This window comes from Diceros bicornis, chromosome X, assembly GCF_020826845.1.
Source record: "Diceros bicornis minor isolate mBicDic1 chromosome X, mDicBic1.mat.cur, whole genome shotgun sequence".
Classification (NCBI taxonomy): Eukaryota; Metazoa; Chordata; class Mammalia; order Perissodactyla; family Rhinocerotidae; genus Diceros; species Diceros bicornis.
The window spans coordinates 61,982,201-62,006,289 of NC_080781.1; the positions used below are offsets into that span (position 1 = coordinate 61,982,201).

The 24,089-nt window shown below is 41.2% G+C and overlaps 1 protein-coding gene across 3 annotated transcripts in view; it reads right to left on the reverse strand.

Annotated features, from left to right (window-relative positions):
* OPHN1 (oligophrenin 1) overlaps window positions 1-22,926 on the reverse strand; it is a 578,007-nt gene extending 555,081 nt beyond the window's left edge. For all 3 annotated transcript variants that reach the window (XM_058536058.1, XM_058536059.1, XM_058536057.1), the window contains exons 1-2: window positions 22,215-22,926; window positions 21,916-22,073 (exon numbers count right to left, since the gene is read on the reverse strand). In XM_058536058.1, the coding sequence (XP_058392041.1) occupies window positions 21,916-22,069 (154 nt within the window). In that variant the 5' untranslated portion in view covers window positions 22,070-22,073; window positions 22,215-22,926. The remainder of the gene's footprint in view (window positions 1-21,915; window positions 22,074-22,214) is intronic.
* Between the last annotated feature and the right edge of the window lie 1,163 nt (window positions 22,927-24,089).

Consider the following 24,089-nt stretch of genomic DNA (forward strand, 5'->3'; position numbering starts at 1 on the left):
CTGACAATGAGAAGGCAATTTTATAAACTGAGAAGAACTTGTCTAAAACAGTACAGAGAAAGAAAGATACTAGGCGCATCTCAGCAGAGCACTTGGGACCTGAAAAAGGGGAAGAAAGCAACTAGGCTGGCTTTTCATGTGGAAGTGTTTCTTTTATTGTCCAGTATTAATCTTTTAAAGCATTTCTTTATTTATACAAGTTCCAGAAGCATTCTGAAGGTAGTCCAGATGTTAGATGAGGAATCAGAATTCCTAGGTCCGATTGCCACCTTGGCCAGGGATCCCTACAATCATAAAGAGCTGCTGCAGTGACTCAAAGCCAGACAGGAAGCAAAGAGAGAGGAAAGACAAATAAGCCAAACAGCCTGCCATCAAATGTGAAATTATCCCTCTCCAACTTGTTTAGGCCCAGTGAGTAATAGACTCGGTTTACATATTTCTTCTGGGGTTTCCAAATTACTTCTGCAACAACTGGGGCATAGTGAGAAGTTCAAAAAAAGGGCCAGCTTTCTAGAGACAGAGGATGTCTGTATATTCAGGTAGAGGATTTCTACACACAGCTCTATTAATGTACATTAGCCCCGCCTTGTGGGTTTGTCTATCAGAATAACCAATTTTAAGTTAATCAATGTCAAGTCTCTCAGGAATGTAGGCAGATTCAAGGACTCGGTGCTATAGAAGTAGACACACTGTCTACACCCACACCCACACATCACTGTTGCTGTGTTTTTCTTCCACGCCAACACCATTTGCCTATAAAACCCATGCCATGACCACCCATCCTTCCCCACATCCCCACCCAGGCCCTTTTGTTCAACCTCAGCTCTGATGAAACAGAAAAAAAAAAGGGTCCTCCCTATTTGTTCCAATTTCGACAACTATGAAATCCTAAATGAAACATTGTACATCAAATTGCCATATGGCACTCTCATTGCATTTTTAACTCACTCTCCTAATTTAGCTAGAAGCAAATCACCAGCTGGTAAAGGGGGAAGGAAGTCTCATTACATTACACTGCATGGGGCAAGAGGAAAGACATGCTGGGAAGGGAAGCATTTGTGTTAGGAAACCAAGGCAGGAGACCAGGTCCCATTATGGACAAGGCCACAGTCTCTCTGTGTTAATCCTTGGATAAGCCACTTAACTGTTCTGTGTCTCAATTTATATGCTATAAAATAGGGTCTCATAATTCATTCAAATAAAATGCTTAGAGAACACTGAGGTCCAGGCACTATGTCAGGCAATTTGACCAGACTTAAAAAGTGTTCCCTTTCTCAGTGCCAGTAAAACCACACCAAAGATATAACATCACACCCAAGGGCACTACAAATAACAATGCTAATCTTTCTCAAATGGTTATTATAGAAAAGGAGACCAAGACCAAGCACATCGACACCTTCTTTGTGAGTGAAGTTGCTTTTACATGCTATCCCAGAGGCTTTCTGATCAGTATCTGCTTTACTCTCATTGGAGTGTCTGCAGGCTATACGGCAGAAAGCAACATGACCCACATTGCTTTGCTCTTCTTTTTGTAAAATGTATTCTTGAATTCTCAAGGAATGACCCACATCCAAACTCCAACCAAGTTATTGATTACTACAATTTAAGTTTATTTATGGCACAAGTATTGCCACAAATATGTTTTTAAAAAATATACTTATGGGCCGGCCCTGTGGCTTAGCGGTTAAGTGCGCCCACTCCGCTACTGGCAGCCCGGGTTCGGATCCCCCAGGGCGCACCGACGCACCACCTCTCTGGCCATGCTGAGGCAGCGTCCCACATACAGCAACTAGAAGGATGTGCAACTATGACATACAACTATGTACTGTGGCTTTGGGGAAAAAAAAGGAGGAGGATTGGCAATGGATGTTAGCTCAGAGCTGGTCTTCCTCAGCAAAAAGAGGAGGATTAGCATGGATGTTAGCTCAGGGCTGATCTTCCTCACACAAAAAAAAAATAAAATAAATAAAAAATATACTTAGACAGCAGAGACTAACATTTATTAAGAGCATGTTACTTTTAAATATATTATTTCATTAATACACTCAATGACCAAGGTTGGTATTACTGTCTCCATTTATGGTTAAGGAAACTGAGACTTTAAGAGGCTCGTAGCTTGCCAAATGCCATCCAACTAGTCGATGCCAGATATGGAATTCAAACCCAGGTGTGTGTGCCTCCAATGCCAGTGCTCATTCCCATAACATCATGCCACTGTACTAAGCCACGCCATGCCATTCCTTGCTGATGAGCTCTATTTCCTAGATAGAGAATATGCTGAAACCTAAGCTCAGTAACATAACTTCAACAAAGACTAGATCTTTAACTACTTGAGCCCCAACTGTCCTTTAGGTAAGATTGAAAAAAAAATAGACGACTTAAAGCCCTGGGGTCCAAAAGTTATACTTTTCCTAACAAACTAGTTTCTAGTGTTCCCAAAAGGACAGAAGTTAATGATGGAAAACATCCCCAAGGCAACAATCTAATTCCATTCCTTCTCTAGCTCTCATCTATCTCTGCCGAAATCAGGCTAAGCAGGTGGCTGGAAAACAGAGTTGACTCCATGACCTCCCAGATCCCTTCTAACACTATAATTCTGATTCTTTTTGTTCTACTTACATAGGAGAACCTGTGGTTACTCTCTAAAACTATGTTTTAGAGGCCAGATTGCTCCATTTTAGTAAAGGTACCACAAATAACATGAAATTACATCTAGCAACTGTCACACTTTTAAAATTCCTATTAAATCATACCAAAATAATCATAGAAAAATACCAAAATCATACCAATCAATCACAAGGAATAAATAAGAACCAGGGAAGCTGAGAGGTACTCCTATTCATAACATTTCATTTCTTTAGACCTCAGTGAAATATTATCTGACAAGATGGAGAGAGCCTGACTGGGAAACATGCCCTGTTGTGACTTTTGTGGTTCCTGTCCTGTTGCCTTCACTACTTGGTATATTACATCATTGTTAACTATAAAGGGAACTGCTGTCTGATCCCTTTAATGAACGAGAAGTTCCCAAACCTGTTAAGGAGAAAAAAGACTCCTGTTATCTTATGACAAATAATATATCAGAAATCATGGGTTTCCCTTCCAGCAGAGCCATAGATTACTTAGGCATTACTTAGTTGTATCATACACCTTAGGGCTTAATATATCAGTTCAAAATTCAAAAATCAACAAATGCATACAAACTACTCAGGGGCTTTGTAAAAGACCCCAATGACTGACTATAATGGGAAAGAGGAAACAGGAGTTTATGACCAAATACCAAAAGACAATCAAAAAGGGCGAATTGTTTCTGCCCTGGAGAAGCAATGTGTTTCTGATTGGTCATTGAAGAAAGCCGAACCCCTGGATGAGAGCTTCTTGAGAACAGAGCTGAGATTGTGTCAGGCCCTGGGCTAGGCCCTAGGAATGCATCACTGATGATGGGGACTTTACCCATTCATAGAGGAAAACACCTAGTAGCACCATATAGATTCTGAGTCTTCATTATGCATGAGGAAGCAGGCTATTTCCAAAACCACTTCCTTGCATATCTCTCTACACAAACCCAGCTGAAGCTGGAAAAAAACAAGAAGTTCCAAGGAATGCACAAGAAACTCAATGCCCTGTCCTACCCAACAATAGCCAATTAATGTTGCACAGCCTATGGTCTTTGAGGACCACACTGTCTCTTTCAAAACTACTCAACCCTGCTCTTTTAGCGCAAAAGCAGCCATAGACGATATGTAAACAAGTGGGCATGGCTATGTGCCCATAGAATGTTATTTACAAAAACAGACATTATTTACGTAAATAGGTGGTGGGCAGGATTTGGCCCATGGGCCATAGTATGCTGACTCCTGCTTTAGTGCAAATAGAGCAAGGAGAAATCATTACTACTCCTTATGCCCTCTCCCTTCTGCCCAGGACTCCTGAGAAATAGCAAAGAGCAAAGGTGCAAGGCTAGAAAGTTTCCCTCAATCAGTTATTCTCAAAGTTAAAGGCTACAAAACCCTTCAAAGTAAACGATGCCTGTGAGTATCTATTCAACTTACTTCTACTTGTCAACATTAGAAAATAAAAATCTTTGCTGGTCCAATGGAGAGACCAGAGCTACCTTCTCTGGTGTGGCAATGGGATGACATATGTTTTTTATTAAACATCATGTTATTAACTCCTGCCTGGTGCAGAAACTCAGACAGTATCCCATAAGAAAGATCAAAGCCACAATTGGCCAGTAGCTTTCAGAACACCCAGAAGCTCCTGGAGGGCCACATTTTGGGGAAGCCAGTCCTAAAAGGGGCTACTAACTCCTTGAGGGTGAGACTGATACCAAAAGAAAAGAATTCTCCCTGGAGAGAAGACTTGCCAAGCAAGTGTCTCCTTTCCTAGTGGCCGGTTCAATGCTTCAATCAGCCAGATCCTGCTGGACTTGTTAGACCTGTCAAAACAACAGCAACAGCTTTGATAATAATGCCAGACATGGGTCAGGGCAAAATTGCCTGCTGCAAGGAAATCTATATAAAGGGCTCTCCCCAAGAAACATGCCAATTATCCTCATATTGCCAGGGGAGCAGAAACTGATTAAAGGCACAGGAGCAAGAGAGAGGCAAAAGGATTGGACCTAAATATCACCATGGCACACCTATGTTTATCAGTTCCTTTGAATGGGGGCTGCCTAACATGTGGCATGAGGGGGTCCAAAAGACTTTAAATCACAAATTTGGAGGGTGGCAGGTGAGTCACCAGAGCAGGGACAAGTGGCTAGGCATAAAAACAAGAGAGTAAGACGAAGTCTCTGAGAGGGCTTCCTAGGATCCTGGAGGGAGGAGGAGGTGGCAGCTGGTAATGGGAAACATTGAGGAGAGTAAATGATAGGGTTTTACAGAGTGAGCTGCATAAGGAGATGGTGTTAGGAGGACAGGCTCAAGGAGCAGAAGAGGGCTGAATGCAAAGCCAGGCCAGAGCTGGGACAGACATCAGGGAGAATCAGGTAACTACCATGGGAAGGGACCATACAGGAACGCTCAGAGACACAGACTTCCCAAACCCACCCTGTAAGGTATGAGCACTGACCCATTCTACAGAGAATACATCAGAATACAGTAGAAAATTTGCAGCCTTTCAGAGCCAGAAGATCTGGGTTTGGACCACAATTTGCCACTCACTAGCTTAGTAACCGAGCAAATCACTTAACTTCTCTGAATTTCAATTTCTTCATCTGTAAAACTGGGAGACCATCATCTGCCCTTGGTTACTTCACTTGTATAAGAGGAACACTAATAATACCCTGATTAGCTCATAGGGTTGTTGTAAAGATCAAGTTGAGATCATATGCCAAACTGTTTGGTGAACTGAAAAACACTAAGAAAGATGTTATACTTTCATTATTTTTATGAAGCGTTATTATTTATGGTATCAGTGCAAACACACAACTCTATCTAAGGATGAAACTGGTTTCAAACAACATGTGTATTAGCCTCAAAACTCAGCGTTCACAGATAACTTGGGCTAAATAACGTCTGCACCACCTATGAAACTTCTAAAATAGAAAAACAAGTGGCCTATTAAAATATGTCCCTATTTTTCTTCATTATTAACGAATAGACAATTTTTAGGCTTATTTTCCATCCTAAAGATGCAATGAAAAAGGCCCAGGGTCACCTTCTCCCCCATCACTAATATGAAGCTTCCCCAATTTTTTTTAACCACCTCCATTGGCTTCAGAGAATTCTCCTTTAAAGACCTCTACCTTTGTCTGGACTGTCTTCTCTGCAGCAGCCTTCACAGAATAGCACACAGTTGGTGGATGATGCCAGAAACTCTACCACAAGCTCTGGTCTATCAGCCCTGTCAGCTACTCACTTCTCTACTGCTGTTCTCCAGCTTTCAAACCTTTCCTAATGGCCACTTCCTGTGGACGTGTGTACTGGTGGCTGCTTCCATTTCTCTACAGAAGGCCCCATATCTCTTCTTGATACTTCTACTTTCTGAACTACCTGTTCCTCTGAACAGCACTTATATTCTCTTTGATCATTAAAGGGAATAAAAACAATGTGGAACAGTGGAAAGAATACTCAGAGAATCTAAGTCTTAGCTCTACTACTGACAAGCAGTGCGAAAGTACTTAAGCTCTCTAAGCCTTTGTTTCCTCAACTATAAAATGGAGATAATAACACTTTCCTTCCCAGATTAAGTTATATAATGTATGTGAAAGTGCCTTGTATACTATAAAGTGCTTTGCAAATGTTAGTTTATATCCATATCTATATCTATATCCACATGCAGGTAATCAGTCAGCCTGAGTGAGATCACATTCACAGATCCCAGCTATGCTGATGCCCAGCACAAACATTACCATACCTAAAACCCAACCCAATTTTGTATTAGAGTTGCTTCATTCTCATTCATAATTGGATTCTCTAAATTTCACGTTTAGAACCCCTCATTTAGAACCTCCTCCTCTGGAGGAGAGGGGTTTCTATTATAGAAGGTCTGTCTCTTGATCTTCTATTTCATCAAGCTCCTACTAGGCAAGGGCCAATCAGAAAAAGTACAGCAGTAACTTCAGACTCCCTGAACCTTCCCCTACTCCATTCTTGCAGGTCTGTGAAACATCTGACTGCCTTCAGGCCAACACTGGAGGTACATAATTGGCAAGAGGCAGTGAAGAGAAAACAATTCTTTTCTTTCACAAGCTGAAAGTGATTCTGAAAAAAATCACAGGCTCAGCAAAAAGAGGTTAGTGAAAGGTAGAGACTGTTTTCCTGAGGCATGATGACACTCCACAGAGACCAGGAGTGGGACTGATTATTGGGTTCCGGTACTGACTCTGTGATTAACTGGCTCTGTGACCTTGGACAAGGAACATCCCCTCTTAGGTTTGTTTCCTCATCTGAAATACGAAAGAGTTAAATGAAATTGTTCTCTTAAGGGCTCTTAGAACTCTCTGAGTCCATTTCCAGCAAGATACTGCCCATTAGTCAAAAGAAAAGGGAATAAACAGCATCTGCTTTTCACAAAGGAAAAGCAAACAAAATGCCAAGAAGCCCCAGCTTTCCTTTCCCTTCCATGCTGCTAGTGCAGCCATACAATCCCTCGCTGAGCTGTTACCCAATTAGCACACTAGTACCCCTTGCTTTCCCATTTAGTAGAATAACAGAATAATCATTCCCATAAACCCTGAAACACTGGCTGTGGATTCTAGAAGACAAATCTCTCCAGATAAACCAAATAGGGAGAGATATCAATATTTCCCATGTTAAGAGAAAGAGAGGGGCTGGCCCGGTGGCGCAAGTGGTTAAGCGAGCGCACTCTGCTTCGGCGGCCCGGGGTTTACCGGTTCGGACCCCAGGCGCGCACGGATGCACCGCTTGTCAAGCCATGCTGTGGTGGCGTCCCATATAAAGTAGAGGAAGATGGGCACAAATGTCAGCCCAGGGCCTATCTTCCTCAAGAAAAAAGGGAGGATTGGCATCCGATGTTAGCTCAGGGCTAGTCCCCCTCACAAAAAAAAAAAAAAGAGCAAGAGAAATTCAGCATGGCGATGATGGTGGCAGGGACATCTTCTTTACAACTTGCTTTCAGTTTATTTTCCTGCTCTAAACAAAAGTTGTAAGGGGCACCTATAAAACACCTTGACGGCATATTGCCCCACCCTCCTCCCCCCACCTAATGAATTCAGGATTAGTCTCCAGCTGTCAGTTGCCACATACATAATACATACTTTGCCAATCACCGGGAAAGGCTTTTCCACGACAGCCTGGCTCTGGAAATAGAGTTGAAAGCCGAAATGTGGCCCTCCTGCTTCTGGGAAGTCCTTAATGAAAACCTTTTGCAAAGAACTGCCTTGAAATTCCTAATATGGTACTAGAATGCTGGGCCTATTGTTTGCCACTTGTGAGATATTCCATGCTGCTTTAGGATAAAAATAACACGGGGAGAGGACTTTGTCACCCTTTAGTAATGCCACACATTTCCCAATATACACTATCTGCTACATGAAAAGCAGCTGCATTTGCCATAAGAAGTCAACAGATGAATAGAGAAGAGAGGAGGCCTCTGGAACTACCCAACCAGCTAGTGTAGGCTCTTGGGGCAGGAAACAAAGAGGACAGGTGTCACACCACCAAGACGTATTGCTCCTTTTCTATGATAAAGGAAAGAAAACACAACCAGACCCTAATTGAAGTGGGGCTAGATTGCTCAGCAGGGAAACGACCTGATGCCAGCCATGATAGTAGGGGTAGGGGAGAATGGGAAACTTTCCACTAGCACAGTTCTTCACTGTCACCTGGGTCATTTCAAACAAAAGCACCTCCAGCCCTAATAAAGAACATCCAGACAGTTTTAATGAAACATACCTGCTTTAGAGTACAGTGCAGAAAGATCCTTGGAAACCACGAAATCTGATTCTGGTCCCAATTCAAACTCTAGCTCTAGGTCCCTAGAGGAGTCAGTTCTCTCTCTTGGCTTCCTTTTCCCTAGATATAAACCCAACAGAGTGGATGTGAAGCTTTCTAAACAAGCTTCCAGGTCTGTTGTTCTATAAAGAAGATGCAGGTAAATAAGCCAAGCACCTCTGTTTCTCTAAGAACAATCTTTAAAATGGCTTTGAGATGTAACTCAGATACCATAAAATTCACTCATTAAAGTGTACAATTAAGTGGGTTTTATTATACTCACAGAGTTGTGCAACAATCATCACAATCTAATTTTAGAAAATTTTCACAATCCCAAAAAGAAATCCTTTACCCATTAGCAGTCATACACATCCCAACCCTCTCCCCTAGTCCTAGACAACCACTAACCTGATATACCTAGTTTGCATAGTGATTTTAGCATAATAAGGTAGTGGACTTTTTAAACAATCTGCATCTTTTGAGATAATAATATGTTTTTTTCCTTATTCTAATTATTTGGTGTATTACATTATTACATGATTGACTTTCAGATGTTAAACTAACCTTGCATTTCTGGAATAAATTCCACTTCGTTATGGTGTATCATCCTTTTTATACGTTGCTCGATTTGGTTTGCTGGTATTTTATTGAGGATTTTTGCATTTATATTCTCAAGGGAACTTGGTCTATAGTTTTCTTTTCTTGTGATGTCCCTAGTTTTGGTATCAGACTGCTACTGGTCTCAGAGAATGTGTTAAAAAGTGTTCTCTTCTAATTTTTGGAAGAGTTTGCAAAGGATGGGTATTAATTTTTCTTTAAATATTTGGAAGAATTCACCAGTGAGGCTATCTAGGCCTGGGCTTTTCTTTGTGGGTAGTATTTTGATTACCAATTCAATGCTTTTACTTTTTATAGGTCTATACAGATTTTCCATTTATTGTGGAGTCAATTTCAGTAGTTTGTGTCTTCCTAGAAATTTGTCCATTTCATCTAAATTATATAATTTATTGGCATACAGTTATTCACAGTATTCCCTTTTATCATTTTTTTATTTTGCTAAGGTTGGTAGTAGTGTCCCCTCCTTCATTCTTGCTTTTAATAATTTGAGTCTACTGTTTTGTCATTGTCAGTCTAGCTAATAGTTTCTCAATATTGTTGACCTTTTTAAAAATCAAAATTTGATTTGATTTTTAAAAAATTTTCTCTATGGTTTTCCTATTCTTTATTTCATTTAATTCCACTCTAGTCTTTGTCATTTCTTTCCATCTACTTGCTTTGGGATTAGTTCTTCTTTTTCTAATTTCTTAATGTGGAAGTTAGGTTATTGAATTGTGACCTTTCTTTTTTCTCTAATGTAGGTATTTTAAAGCTATAAATTATCCCCTAAGCACTGCTTTTGCTGCATCCCAAAAGTTTTGGCATGTTGTGTTTTAATTTTTATTCATTCCAAAGTATTTTCTAATTTCCCTTGTGATTTCTTCTTTCACCCACTGGTTACTTAGGAGTGTGATATTTAATTTCCACATATTTATGAACTGCCTAAATATCCTTCTGTTATTGATTTGTAATTTCATTCCACTGTGGCTGGAAAACATACTTTGCATGAATAAATATATTCAGAAATGTTTTGTGGCCTAGAAAAGGGTCTGTCCTGGAAAATGTTCCATGTGCATTGAGAAGAATGTGTATTCTGCTATTACTGTACAGAGTGTTCTACACATGTCTGTAAAAGGTCTATTTGGTTTATAGTGTTGTTCAAGTCTCCTATTTCCTTGTTGATCCCTATCTAGTTGTTCTATCCATTATTGAAAGTGGAGTATTAAAATCTTTGACTATTACTGTTAGATTATCTATTTCTCCCTTCAGCTCTGAACACTTTTGATTCATGTATTTTGGGAGCTCTGTTGTTAGGTGCATATGGTTATAATTTTATATCTTCTTGATATATTGACTGTCTAAACATTATAAAATGTTTTTCTTTGTATGTCTTAAAAATTTTATCTTAGAATATATTTTGTCTGATATTAGTATAGCCACCCCAACTCCCTTTGGTTACTGTTTGCTTGGTATATTATTTTGTGCTTTTACTTTCAACCTATTTGTGCCTTTGAATGCAAAATGTGTCTTTTAAAGACAGCAAATATTTCAATCAATTTATCCATTTTTGACCAATTTATCTATTTTGCCAATGTCTGCCTTTCTACTGCAGTGTGTATTCATCCACATTTAATATAATTACTGATAAGGTAGGATTTATGTCTGCCATTTACTTTATTTTCTATATGTCTTATCTTTTTTCCTCTATTCCTCCATTATTACATTCTTTTGTGTTAAATAGATATTGTTTCTAATGAACTATTTTAATTCCCTGGTTGTTTCTTTTATTTTATATTTTTAGTTATTTTCTTAGTCACTGACCTCAGGATTAATTACCATCTTAACTTAAAACTATCCAGTTCAGATTAATTTTACCTTAGAAAGCAAACAGAAACGTTGCTCCAATATAATTGTTTCCTTCCCCTCCTTTGTGCTATATTGTCATACATATTGCATCTTTATATATCATAAGCTCATCAACATAGTTTTATAACTATTGCATTATGCAGTTGTCATTTAAATCAGATAGGAAAGAAAAGAGTTACTTAAAAAAGACAATTATACTGTCTTTTATATCCACCTATCTAGTTACATTTACTGGTGCTCTTCATATTTTGTGCAGATTTGAGTTACCATCCATCATTCTTTCATTTCATCCTGAAGGACTCCCTTTATTATTTCTTGCAGGGTAGGTCTGCTAGTGACAAATTCTCAGTTTTTGTTTTTGTTTATCTGAGAATGTCTTAATTTCTCTCTTGTTTTTAAGAATAGTTTTGATGAATATAGAATTCTTGGTTGACATTCTTTTTTTCAGCACTTTGAATATGTCAGCCTACTGCCTTCTGGTCTCCATGATTTCTGATGAGAAGTCAGCTCTTCATCTTATTGAGGATCCCATTCACCTGATGAGTTGTTTTTCCCTTGCTTCTTTCGAGATTCTCTCTTTCTCTTTCATCAGTTTGACAATAATGTATCTAGGTATGGATGGCAGTGAGTTTGTCCTACTTGGAGTTTGTTGAGCTTCTTGGATTTGGGGATTAATGTTGGTCCTTAAATTTGGGAAGTTTTTGGCCATTAGTTCTTCAAATATTCTTTCTGCTCCTTTATATCTTTCTTCTCCTTCTGGGACTCCCATTATGCATATGTTGATACATTTGATGGTATCCCACAGTTTCTGGGGCTCAGTTCATTTTTATTCATTTTTTTCTTTCTTTTGCTCAGACTGGATAATCTCAATTAATTTATCTTCAAGTTCTATGATTCTTTCTTCTGCTAGCTCAAATCTGCTGGTGAGCCTCTCTAGTGAATTTCTCATTTCAGTTATTTTACTTTTCAACTTCAGAATTCCTATCTGGTTCTTTTTTATAATTTTTATCTCTTTATATTGTCTCTTTGATGAGACATTGTCCTCATGCTTTCCTTTAAATCTTTAGACATGGTTTCCCTTAGTTCTTTGAATATATTTGTATTGTCTGTTTTAAATTTTTTTGTCTAAATTCCAACATTTAGGCCCCATCAGGGACGGTTTCTACTGACTACTTTTTCTTGTGTATGGACATGTGTCTTATGTATACTTTCCTGTTTCTTAGCATGTCTGATCATTTTTTGTCAAAAATTGGACATTTTAGACAATATAATATGATACTTCTGGAAATCAGATCCTGACCCCCAGATTTTGTTTCTATTGTTGTTTTTGTTATTGTTGCTGTTTGTTTGTTTAGTATATTTCTTGGACTAATTCTGTAATGCCTGTATTCCTTGTAGGGTGTGGCCACTGAAGTCTCTGCTTGGTTAGCTTAGTGGCCAGCTAGTGATTGTTCAGAGATCTCTTTGAATGTCTTGAACTATTAAGTCTTCCACCTCTTGCTGAGGGGCTCTGTGTGCATGTTGGGGCATTCCTTCAACACTCAGCCAGGCAGTTTACAACTCTGCCTCAAGTTCAGCCATAGGAGAGAAATTGGAGCCCTCTCAGGTCTTTTCCAGGCACATGCACAGCCCTTCTAGGCATGCACATGTCCTTCTAGATCCCCAGGAATATGTTTGAGCTTTTCAAAGCCCCCTTCGGATATCTCATTCCCCATTTCTTTCTTTTCTGTTTTTGACCAGACTCTTGCTTGCCCTGACTGGTATTGCAGCCTCAGGCAGCTGTGATTTTAAACACCCTGGGAATAGAACTTTTCCCATTGAGCTAGCTCTAAGTCCGGTGAAGTTATAAGAAGCCCTGTGAATGGGGCTTTTCTAGGTAGCTTTGAGACAGGTTAAATAGTGACAAGACACTGGGTATGCAATTTTTTGAGGGTCTACAAACCCTGTCTTCCCTCTCAGGTGCTGGAAGGCTACTGGTTTCCACAGCTACTGTGGTTACAAGGCTGTTGGTTTTCAAGGCTACCCCAAAGCTCTGAAGAAGGGAATGGGAAGCAGGGTAAGTTAAAATGCCACAAACCCTGCTGTTACAGAGGTTCAACATGTTTTCATCAATAAATACTCTTCAGATTGTTGCAAGTCTTTTGGTTAATATCCAGAGTTCTGAAAAAGTTGATTTTGACCATTTTTGCCAGTGCCCTTTTTACTTTTATGGAGGAGTTTATTTTCTGAGGTCTTTAATCTACCATTCTTTCCAAGTACAATCAATTTTTTTTTTGAGGAAGATTGGCCCTGTGCTAACAGCTGTTGCCAAACTTCCTCTTATTTCTTTCTTCTCCCCAAAGCCCCAGTACATAGTTGTGTATCATAGTTGTGGAGTTGTAGCTCTTCTGTATGGGACACCACCTCAGCATGACTTGATGAGCGGTGAGTAGGTCCACGCCCAGGATCCAAACCAGTGAACCCCAGGCCACTGAAGCAGAACACGCAAACTTAACCACTATGCCATCAGGTTGGCCCCTCCAAGTACAATCTTAAAGAAATCTTGCCCAGGCTGGGAATTTGCCTACAATGGAACACACTCCTGAGGGAGCAGAAGTTGATAGAAGCACTGGGGTAAAGTCTTTTTAAAGGATAAACAGTTGCCAGTTGTTGCCTCTAGGGTGGAGAACTGGGGAACTAGAACATTGGAGGAGGGAAAACATTTACCCTTCTGTACCTTTTGAATTTTGTAGCATGTTCATGTGTTACCTATCCAAAAAACATGTTAATATACTTATAAATGAAGAAGGAGGCAGTAAGTACTTTAGTTCTTCCCTGAAGACCCCATGACACATACTACACCCTGTCTGTTTCTGAGAAACTCTCCATTCACTTGAAGTGTCTTGTTCATTACCAGGGCCATTAACTACCAAGGTGGTAAAACAGGTAGCTTTGACTTAGGAACTCTTCCTCCTCAGTTTATTGTTTTTTCCTACAGACAGTTGCATTCCCATGGTCTAGTTCCTTTTTTCCCCCACAAAGCTCCACTTTGTAACAGATGATAGAATATATATCATATCCTGAACTTCTTCTTTATAGCTCTTCTCACAATTGTAATTAAGTTATTTAAGTGGGTAATCAGATATTTAATTCATGCTCCAAGAAGGCAGAGCCCATAGCAGCCTTATTCAACATTATATCCCCAATTTCCAGGATAGTGCCTGACACATAGTAGGTGCTTAGTAAATCCTTGTTGAATTAAGCTGAATTCCCTTTACATTGTGCAAGGCTTTAGCACTTGATGCAAGCCCAATAAAGCATCATGAGTGCCCTTCACCCCACTAGAAAAAAAATCAGCTCAAGATTTCCAGGGTACTCCCCTGGAAAAGCATGTATCTTTCCAGATACTCATGGGCTTTTAGGAAATTTCTATAGTAACTGATTAGAGAAACAGATGTCAGATTAAACAAAAGTATTTGGCTATGCTTTTAAAAATGAGGCTACAAAAATGAAGCTGAAAAGTAATTTTCCTTTATCACTCTTAACTCAGATTGAAAAACTTTTCTTAACAAGCAGGTCAAGCCATAATCTTCCCTACCCCAACCCAACACCATCCCTCATCCTTAAAAAAAAATCTTCTTACAAATGGTCACACTGAAATGCTGTCTTGGTTCACTTTTCCACCCTAGTTTCCACAGCACTCCCAGTCCAGCTACTTAGGAATCTGGTCTTCTGAGGACCTTCAATGAACACGGCAATATCACCTCCACCAAATTTTCATTCGACACTGCTTCACGTCTACTTACAGCAGTGCCATATGACACACTCATTTCATTGATCTGAGTTACTTTGGAGAATATCTAAAATAACTCCATGTGCTCCAAGGCACTGATTAAATATCACTGGGATTATGACAGGATATCTGCTGACTAAGAATATATATTACATTACCAACTCCTCCCTACAAACGATGGTACTACATCCATCCCAGAGGGATTAAAAGCTTTGGTCTCCCTCACTATAGAACTATTCAGGACAGAACTGAAGGGCATCAAGCTGACACCTCTTAAGAAGCATTCATCAAAAGGATAATCAGATAGGCTAGCATGATTCAAGTCATCTACTCATGCGGGACATATCAGTTGGAATTTCCCTTTGCCCACTCTCCCAGAGTGAGGATGAATTGGCTATAAAGTTAATGACAGAATCAATTCAGGTTGCTTGACTACTTGAGTAAGACAGTGGCAGCCCAGAGAACAGAGTGATAAAGCCAGGAAGAACCCTAAAACTCAATGACCAAACCTCTAATTTTACAAATGGGAAAACTCAGGCTCACGAAACTAAAGACTTACTCGACGTCATAGAGCTAGCTAGTGGCAGAGTTGGAAATAGCATCCATGTTCTCTGTGTGCCAAGCTAGAGATGGCTCCACTAAGTATATTCAATATCAAATTTTCCTCAAAGATGGAATCCATCCATCTTTCCAGGAAAGCAATTACTTATCAGATAGCTGCTCCAGTTGCCAAAGCAAGAGCTGAACAGGTACCCCAAAAAGATACCTTAATATAAACTTCTAAAACTCTTGTCTTTAAAAGTATAGAATGCAAGAAAGCGACATTTTTTAAAAATTTAAGACTAGGTTATAAAAGCTGTACAAATTATATTATTTCTACTTTATCAACTTTACGTACTTTTTTAGTACAGAATGCATCTTTTGTATTCATTTAAAACATAAATTTTCATTAGTTCAAGACAACCTATGTATGTGTGGTTGTGCATGTATATGTGTGGGGTTCATGATATAATTCTTTTTTCTGACATCTGTTTTATATATACAAACATATGTAAAGTATGTTATCCTTGGTTTTTGAAAGGCTATTTAAAAATTTTGTTTAAATTCTTGTGTTTAATTAAATACTGTCATGTACACTAAAATCATGTGAAAATTTATGTAGGCATAAAATAAGATCCTATCATTAAGTTACTCATTCCTTTCCCAAAAGATTAAAGTACAATATGCAATGCAAAAAAAAAAGTGAGCTTGTAGATCCCCTACCCCCCTCCACCTTTGTAAAGCTGAGGACCTGGGGCCCCAGTGAAATGACTTACCAAGGTCACAGATCGCATCAGTAGCAGAACCAGCACCATACCCAGGTATCTAAACATCATGTCTAGGGTTTTTTCCCATTATACCATCATTCCACCTCTGTTAATTCGCAAAAAGTGTCCAGTGGAGCTTCCCCAGAGAAATCTCTATCTGGAGACAGTCGCCTTCCATTTTTCTAGCCCATTAGAGTCCAAGACTCATAGACCAATAAAGCTAGATCATCTAGCTCAGGAGTTGCAGCCTGACTGAATCTAGGCTGTGAATATATGTTATTTAGCTGGCACATTAAAAAAAAAAAAAATGGAAGAAGGGCTGACCCCATGGCCTGGTGGTTGAGTTTGGCGCACTCCACTTTAGCAGCCCAGGTTCATGGGTTTGGATCCTGGGTGCAGGCCTACACCACTCGTCAGCCATGCTGTGGCAGCAACCCACATACAAAATAGAGAAATACTGGCACAGATGTTAGCTCAGGGCTAATGTTCCTCAAGCAAAAAAAAAAGTAAAGGCCTTTTGAATAAGGTAAGGGTGCTGTATTTTACCCCAATCACTCCAGCCCTATTAACCCACTTCCAACAGCTTCTACTTTTCTGTTTTCTCCTTGGCCTCTGACAGCATTTGAGGTTATGATCCCCGAATCTAGAGCAGGCATAATTAACCGCACACCAAAGTAAAACTAGTTGACGGAAAATGTGACATGTGGCATTATGTTTTACCAATAGCTATATTCACCACCTTACCAATAAAAATTCATTTAGGTTTTTCAGGTTAACTAGTTTTAGGTTAACTGCTAACTACAACCAGTGAGACAAATCCAGCCCACCACCTATTTCTGTATGCCCCCTCTCTCCTGGCTGAGCTGAGAATGGTTTTTATAAACTGTTGAAAAAATTCAAAGAAAGAATAATATTTCATGACATGTGAAAATTACGTGAAATTCACATTTCAATGTCAATAAATGAAGTTTTATTAGAACACAGCCACTCTCATTTCATGTACATATTATCTATGGCTGCTTTCTCGCAACAACGGCAGTTAAGTAATTGCCACAGAAACTGCATGGATCTCAAAGCCTAAAATATGGCCCTTTACAGAAAAGGTTTGCTGACCCTGAGCTATATCAAAGAAAATTTAAAGCTTCCAACTAACTGCTGAAAAGTCACAAATATTTGTGTGGAATTGTTAACACATTACACATCACTCTCAGATGAATCTTCCTAAAACACAACTCAAATCATGCCTCTCTCCTACCAAAAACATTTTGAATACTCTGCCTATAAAGAAAAGACTGAAATACTTAGGTCCTGCACAGTCAAGGCCTCTACCTTCCATTCCAACCTCATCTCTCAAACCTCCCTTCCTGTACCCTATATTCCAGATGACTTATTTGCTGTCCCTTCACATTCTCTGTGTATTCCTACTATATGAAATGCCCTGTCCTGAATGCAGTAAAATAAGCAGGGCCTTTAGAGTCAGGTCTGGGTTCTAATTCAGACCCTTGCCCTTATTAGCTGAGAAAGTTACTTAGCACCTATGAACTTCAATTTTCTCATCTATAAAATGAGAATAATAATCCTTACCTCATAAGGCTGTTACAATATTTTAATGCCTGGCACATGGAAACAGCTAAACAAGCGATTAGTGTTATTAATTCTGTCCAATTCCAATGCTACTTCCTCCTTTGCTTTTCCTTATCCTCCCACCAGGCAATGAGCTCTTCCTCTAATGTCATGTATCATGGTATCCACCTGTCCACTCTTCAGGCTCTGATCCATACCTACTACCTTAATGATAGTGATCAACGTCTTGTCTCCCATACTAGTCTGGGAACTCCTTGGGGGCAGGATCCATCTGTGACTCACTCTTACATCTGTGACAGCCCTGAGAACAATGGCTTGAATACAGTTTGTGCACAAGTATTTACTGAATGAATGGTATGTGTTCACTGAACTACATATAACACTTATTAGGTGTATCATGTTGCGTTGGGATATAAGTAAGGGCCACATCACTTGTTCTGAATAATACCTAACCTGAGCGCTTAGAAAATATTCAAAAAACATCAGAGACCAAAACTGCCAACATAAAAACAAAGGACAAACAGAAAGGTGGGCAATATATTCAACTTTCAGAGTGATGGTGTTTTTATTTTCCATTAGTTTAAGTTATAATCCTCATCTTTTACTCTAACAATTATAAATAGATCACATTTAAAAGGAGGGAATCAACTTCTTCCCCAAAGGAGACATGTTGAATATCATTCATAACATCAGTTACCTCTGAGCACAGATCTAAGTAAATTGAAATATTGAAATAAGTCCTACATTTAATGAATCAATCATCACACACAGTTGTGACTAAAACCTTATCTAGAGCTCTGTACAAAATCAGACACAAGCAGGGTAAATTTAGAAATCAAGTTCCACCTAGGTTAACATCTTTAACAAAAACTGCAGCTGGTTTTTGTAGCATGATGAACCAAGTTTCATTGGTTCCTAGAAACACTAGCCATTTGATTTGATGGTCAATTTAATAAGTTAAATAAAAAGATATCAATCATTCTTCCTGAATTTCAATGCCAGACTCCAAATGCCAAAATGAATCCACATACATGAATATAAAATTAATTGCTGAGAAACGCCAATGTAAGGAGTGACATTTTCCAACAAGATGACAGCAAAAAATATGTTTCCAACTACTTCTGCTTATGCATTTCTCTTCAGAAACCTACTGAAAAGTACACATTCACCAGCAGATATATTATTAACTTGAAGATGTATTATCAACAACTTAAAATGTTTAGCCATTTCCATTTACAAAGCACTTTCATAATACATTAACTCCTTTGATCCTCACAACAACCCTGTGAGGTGGGTATAATTACCCCCATTTTACAGATGAATTAAGTGATTTGTGCCATCTTATCCCCAGATGGTAAAGCCAAGATTGTAACCCAGGTCTTCTAAGTCCAATTCCAGCGTTCCCGTTTCCTTTTTCATACACACAAAGCAAGAACATACCTCTGTTTTGCTTCCACCCCACTTACTCTCAAAAAGTCACCCAGCTAGCATAGTGTGAGGAAGCAGAGTGGGAGTATAAACATTACTATGGTCAAGACAGTGGGAAACATCCCACCTTTGCCTCTAGCTAATCATGTTTTTAGAATCATGCAACATTAAGGAAAAAAATGAAGTGTGGGTTAGCTGCTGGGTTTTATTTCCTACCTCTCATATTTTTGACTTTCTATGTATACTTAGAAACAGAAAAACCACCATAAATATAAAGAAGCCCTTCCGGGCCAAAATATCTCTCGGATCTTTTGCCCATATGCAAAGGTTGAGGCCTGCATAATTGTTGATTCTTACCACTTTCAGTCTCAGAAAAGGAAAGAATAAAAACCACTACTTGCCCCTAGCTTACAAAACTTTTGCCCTTTCTCAAGTTTTTTATTTAACTGTTTATTTTTCTTAAGAATCTTAGAGCCAACCCTGATGGCATAGCAGCTAAAGTTCATGCTCCACTTCAGCGGCCCGGGTTCAGTTCCCAGGCGCGGAGCCACACCACTTGTCTGTCAGTAGCCATGCTGTGGCGGCAGCTCACATAGAAGAACTAGAAGGACTTACAACTAGAATATACAACTATGTACTGGGGCTTTGGGGAGGGGAGTGGGGAAGAAAAGAGAGGAAGATCGGTAACAGATGTTAGAAATCTTTCCCAGCAAAAAAAAATTAAAAAACAAATGCACTGGTCTCTCAGCAGGTTACCTTCACTCCAAAATGCTTAAGAAAAACAAAAAAAGAATCTTAACCTCTCTGATGTGCCTTAGCTGGTCATTTTTTAGCACAAACACATAATACACTTCACAAAGCCACTCCCTTCCCAGGGCTTATGATGAGCTTCATTTGACTGTGGATCCTGCACCAAGCAATTTACTGTAATAAGTAAATAAAAAGAAAATCCAAACATTCCCCCTTTTCCTTTGAGTGAACCTTCACCCTTCTAACTACTTTTGTGGCACAACCTGCATATCTTTAACCTCTCAATGAACTCTGTTAAGTGGCAACACACTCCAAACCCTGGCCTATAAGTCTCTAAGGATCAGCAATTCAAATACCCCATCTTTAAGGTACTGCCAAGAGTTTATTCTTGTTCAGGCCACAATAAGACAAACCATTAAATGATCAAACTCAATCAAATGACCAGCAAGAACTTGGACAATCTATATATTCTGCTCAAAGTGGACAGACAACACGTGCAGGGAAAGCACAGGCTCCAAGGGGCAAATCAGAAGAGCTGCAGAACAAACACCAGCTGGTAGCAGTTACCGTTGCACTGCCACTCCCAAGCATTTCTCCCTGCTCTTGACTGGCTGCATCTGCCTTAAGAAGGTCCCCACACTGGACCTACCCACAGTATTTTTGGGATAAATCCATTCTGAACAAAGTTATAAGTATACAGGACATATTTGCCAGTGAATTTTACTTTATTTTTCACAATTATCTTTCAGTCAAGAAGAGAAAAAATTATCACTCCACCCAATCACTATCCTCCATTTTTCTAAGTATATATTTGGCACAAAGGGTTGACTTGCCTGCACTCTTGTTGAAGATGGTTATTATTCTTTCTCTTACTCCAAGCCTTCTGCCAACTAGCAGAAATAAAAACTCCACACACAGTAGGGAAGCAAGGGGAGGGTCGTACAGCTGTCAGCTGTGACCCCTGGGAATGCCAAGCTAGATCAGGTTCCTTCAGCCCAGTGGCTCCCAATCCTAGCCCTATAATTCGCCCCCTGGGGGCTGAGCTCCTTGTGCCAGGGACTAGGCAGGTCTTTGTTCCACCCTTAAGCAGAATTCAGTGGCATGTGAGGCCATCCAATAACACTGAGCTTAGACTAACCTTGACCACAACCATAGCTCAGTAACTTAAAGGAAAAAATCAGTGAGGCAAAGGTGCTTTCCTTAGAAAATAACTTGCCATGGGGAATTTTTTACTGCCCCCACACTTATCTGTAGCAACCAGAGGCCAGGACAAAACCATAACTGCTGGCCTTAATTGTCAATTATTTAGGAGGTGCTGCAGCAGTTCCTTGGTCAGCTTAGATATCCCCTTGCCCAAGACATGGGTGCTAAGCATGTCCAACGGCACAGGCAGATTGTCCCTTCAGAACAACAATCTGCCAAGTAAGGACAGTTGCAGAGCAAGAGGGTCCCTGGCACAGCTACACATCCTGTATTAAAGGATCAAGGCTGGGGGCCGGCCCGGTGGCGCAAGCAGTTAAGCGCGCACGCTCCGCTGCGGCCGCCCAGGGTTCGCCTGCCGGCATCCCGGGAGCGCACCAACGCACAGCTTGGCAAGCCATGCTGTGGTGGAGTCCCATGTAAAGTGGAGGAAGATGGGCATGGATGTTAGCCCAGGGCCAGTCTTCCTCAGCAAAAAAAGAGGAGGATTGGCAGATGTTAGCACACGGCTGATCTCCTCACAAAAACAAAAGAAAAAAAGAAAAAAAAGATCAAGGCTATGGGGCCTGCCTGCAGTGGTTAAAGTTTCTGCGCTCTGCTTCAGTGGCCAGGGATTTGTAGGTTTGGATCCTGGGCGCGGACCTACACAGCACTTATCAAGTCATGCTGTGGCAGGCGTTCCACATATAAAGTAGAGGAGGATGGGCACGGATGTTAGCCCAGGGCCAATCTTCCTCAGCAAAAAGAGGAGGATTGGCAACGGATGTTAGCTCAGGGCTGATCTTCCTCAAAAAAAAGATCAAGGCCACTAAAGGGAAAGGCCCAAAGTTCTAGTTGTAGCCACCACCTTCCACTTCTACTGACCCCACTTCCGAAGTGTCCGGAAACCCATTCACCTCAGAGACCTGGGCTGGGAATCACCCTGAATCCTTCCTTCCCCCTGCGGTATGGAAAAGTTTAAAGGCCAGAGCCACTGGCTCAGGGAAACAGTTCATCGAAGCCTTCCACTTACTTCTCATTGCGCTGATAAGCGCGTTGCCATCTTTGATCACATCTTTGATGAATTTATTGGTCCTCTCCAGCTCCTGTTCATAACACTTGAGCCTCTCACGGAAATCGGGGCTGTCCAGGTAGCAGTCGCTGAACTCCAGCGGGGGATGTCCCATGGTTCTGACGGCGGAGAGTGGAAGGAGAGAGAAAGACACAAAGACCAAGAGCATCAGTGGCAAATTAGGGGGAGTAGATGGCATAGATTGCGTGCAGGACCCGCTTAGGAAACTCCTAGCCTCCCTCCCTTTGAAGGACAGATACCTGTTCCGATGAGACTCCTGGGGAAAGCTGGCTGGTCTGTACCGGAAACGGGAGGCCCGGCGATTGCTTCAGGTGACAAGGAGAGCTAACGCAGTCGGATTCCGATGGGGTGCTGCCTAGCAAGCAGCATGCCCCCTAGGCATCGCCTCCCCTGACAGGCAGCAGAAACCGCAGCCGGGCTCGCCTCCGGAGACCGGCCAGATCCTTCCTGAGCAATTGCAAACGTGACACTTCGGCCCGCCCAGGGTGTAGGCGGGGGTGAGCGCTGGGGGTGGGAGCCGCCTCTCCTCACTCCTCGCTGGCGAGCTAGCTGAAGGTTTCCTTTTGCCGAAATCCACGGGCAACGCTGATTGCACTGTCCCCTCCCGCGGCTTAAAGCCAGCGCCTCTGCCCCGACCCAGCGAAGCCCTTGTGCCGAGCCGGAGCGCTCGGGCTCCTTCTTCAACTGTCTTCCTTGCACTCTAGGGTTTTGTTACCAGAGTCTTCCGGCTCCCAAGAGTTCTTCCTGGTCCAAGGGAGCCGGCCTGCCGTTCTGTTAGGCGCTGGAGGAGTTAAGCAGGGGCAGCAATGAAACGTAGCCTTCCTCCATAATCACCCGAGCGGGAAGAGGAGGGCGACAGCGCGACGCACAATAGCTGCGGTAGCCCGGCGCTTTCCTACGGAAACTGGGGAGCAGTCAGCGCCCTAGGACTCCAGCTGGAAAGCGTGGCGGCCTGGGAGATGTAGTCTTTCCGTTTCACGCCCCATGACTCCTCCCTGCGATCTCCCCACCACCCAGCAAGGGCCGCTACTCTCCCAGAAAGGCATTCCCAGCCTGCCCCAGGCTCGCCAGCTGGCCCAGCCTCGAGGGGTAGGTGCGCCACACTGAAGTTGACGTGGAAAGTTTCTGAAACTGGAGCAAGAACCCAAGAGTGATCGATTGTGAGAGGCCATCTCTCACTTCGCATTACTATTCGGCTGGATTGTTTATTCTTTTTCCTTTTTCTCTTTCCAGCCTCCCTTTGACCGACCAACTTGTTTTCCTCTTCCCTTTCCCATTTCTCCTGATCCTAGCGCTCTAATTCCCATGGGTCTTCGACCTGAAGGGTTGATTCCTACTCTAGGGTCTCTATGTTAAGCTCAGAGGCCCCAGCCAAAGAAAGGGAGGCTGTAATTAGGAGTTCACTTTTTCCTGAATAGGACCTCAGACTATCATACCTCATGGTTTTTGTGACCCAGCTCATTGAAGAGGCCATTGATTAAGCACATGATTTTCCATGTGTAAGTGGAAAACCTAAGAAGAGGATGTTATAAATTGTCTTGCAGCTTATCTAAGAGGCCTCTTGTCCATTGTCCATTGTAGGAGAACTGGGGTTCTTACAAGCAGCTGCTTTGAGATTAAGAGTAGCTAGGGGCAGGAAAATACTGTGTACATGAGCAAAAGGATCCATGCTGATTTTAGAGAAGTGTTTAGATTACATTGCCCTGTGAAGAAAGCCAAGAAAAGCCAGAACTGAAGGGAGTTATAAATAGAGTAACAATGGCTAACCCACCTGTACTAGTGTCCTATTGCTGTTGTAACAAATTACCACAAACTTGATGACTTAAAACAACACAAAGTTATTATCTTACAGTTCTGGAAGTGAGAAATGGACCTCACTAGGCCAAAATCAAGTTGTCAGAAGGGCTGTGTTCCTTTCTGGAAGCTCTAGGGGAGAATCCATCTTCTTGCCTTTTCCAGCTTCTAGAAGCTATCCACATCCTTTGGCTCATAGCCCCCTTCCTGCATCTTCAAAGCCAACAATGGCTGATTAAGTCTCTCTCCCACTGCATCACTCTGACACTGACTGTCCTGCCTCCCTCTTTCACGTTTAAGGACCCACCGAATACCCAGGA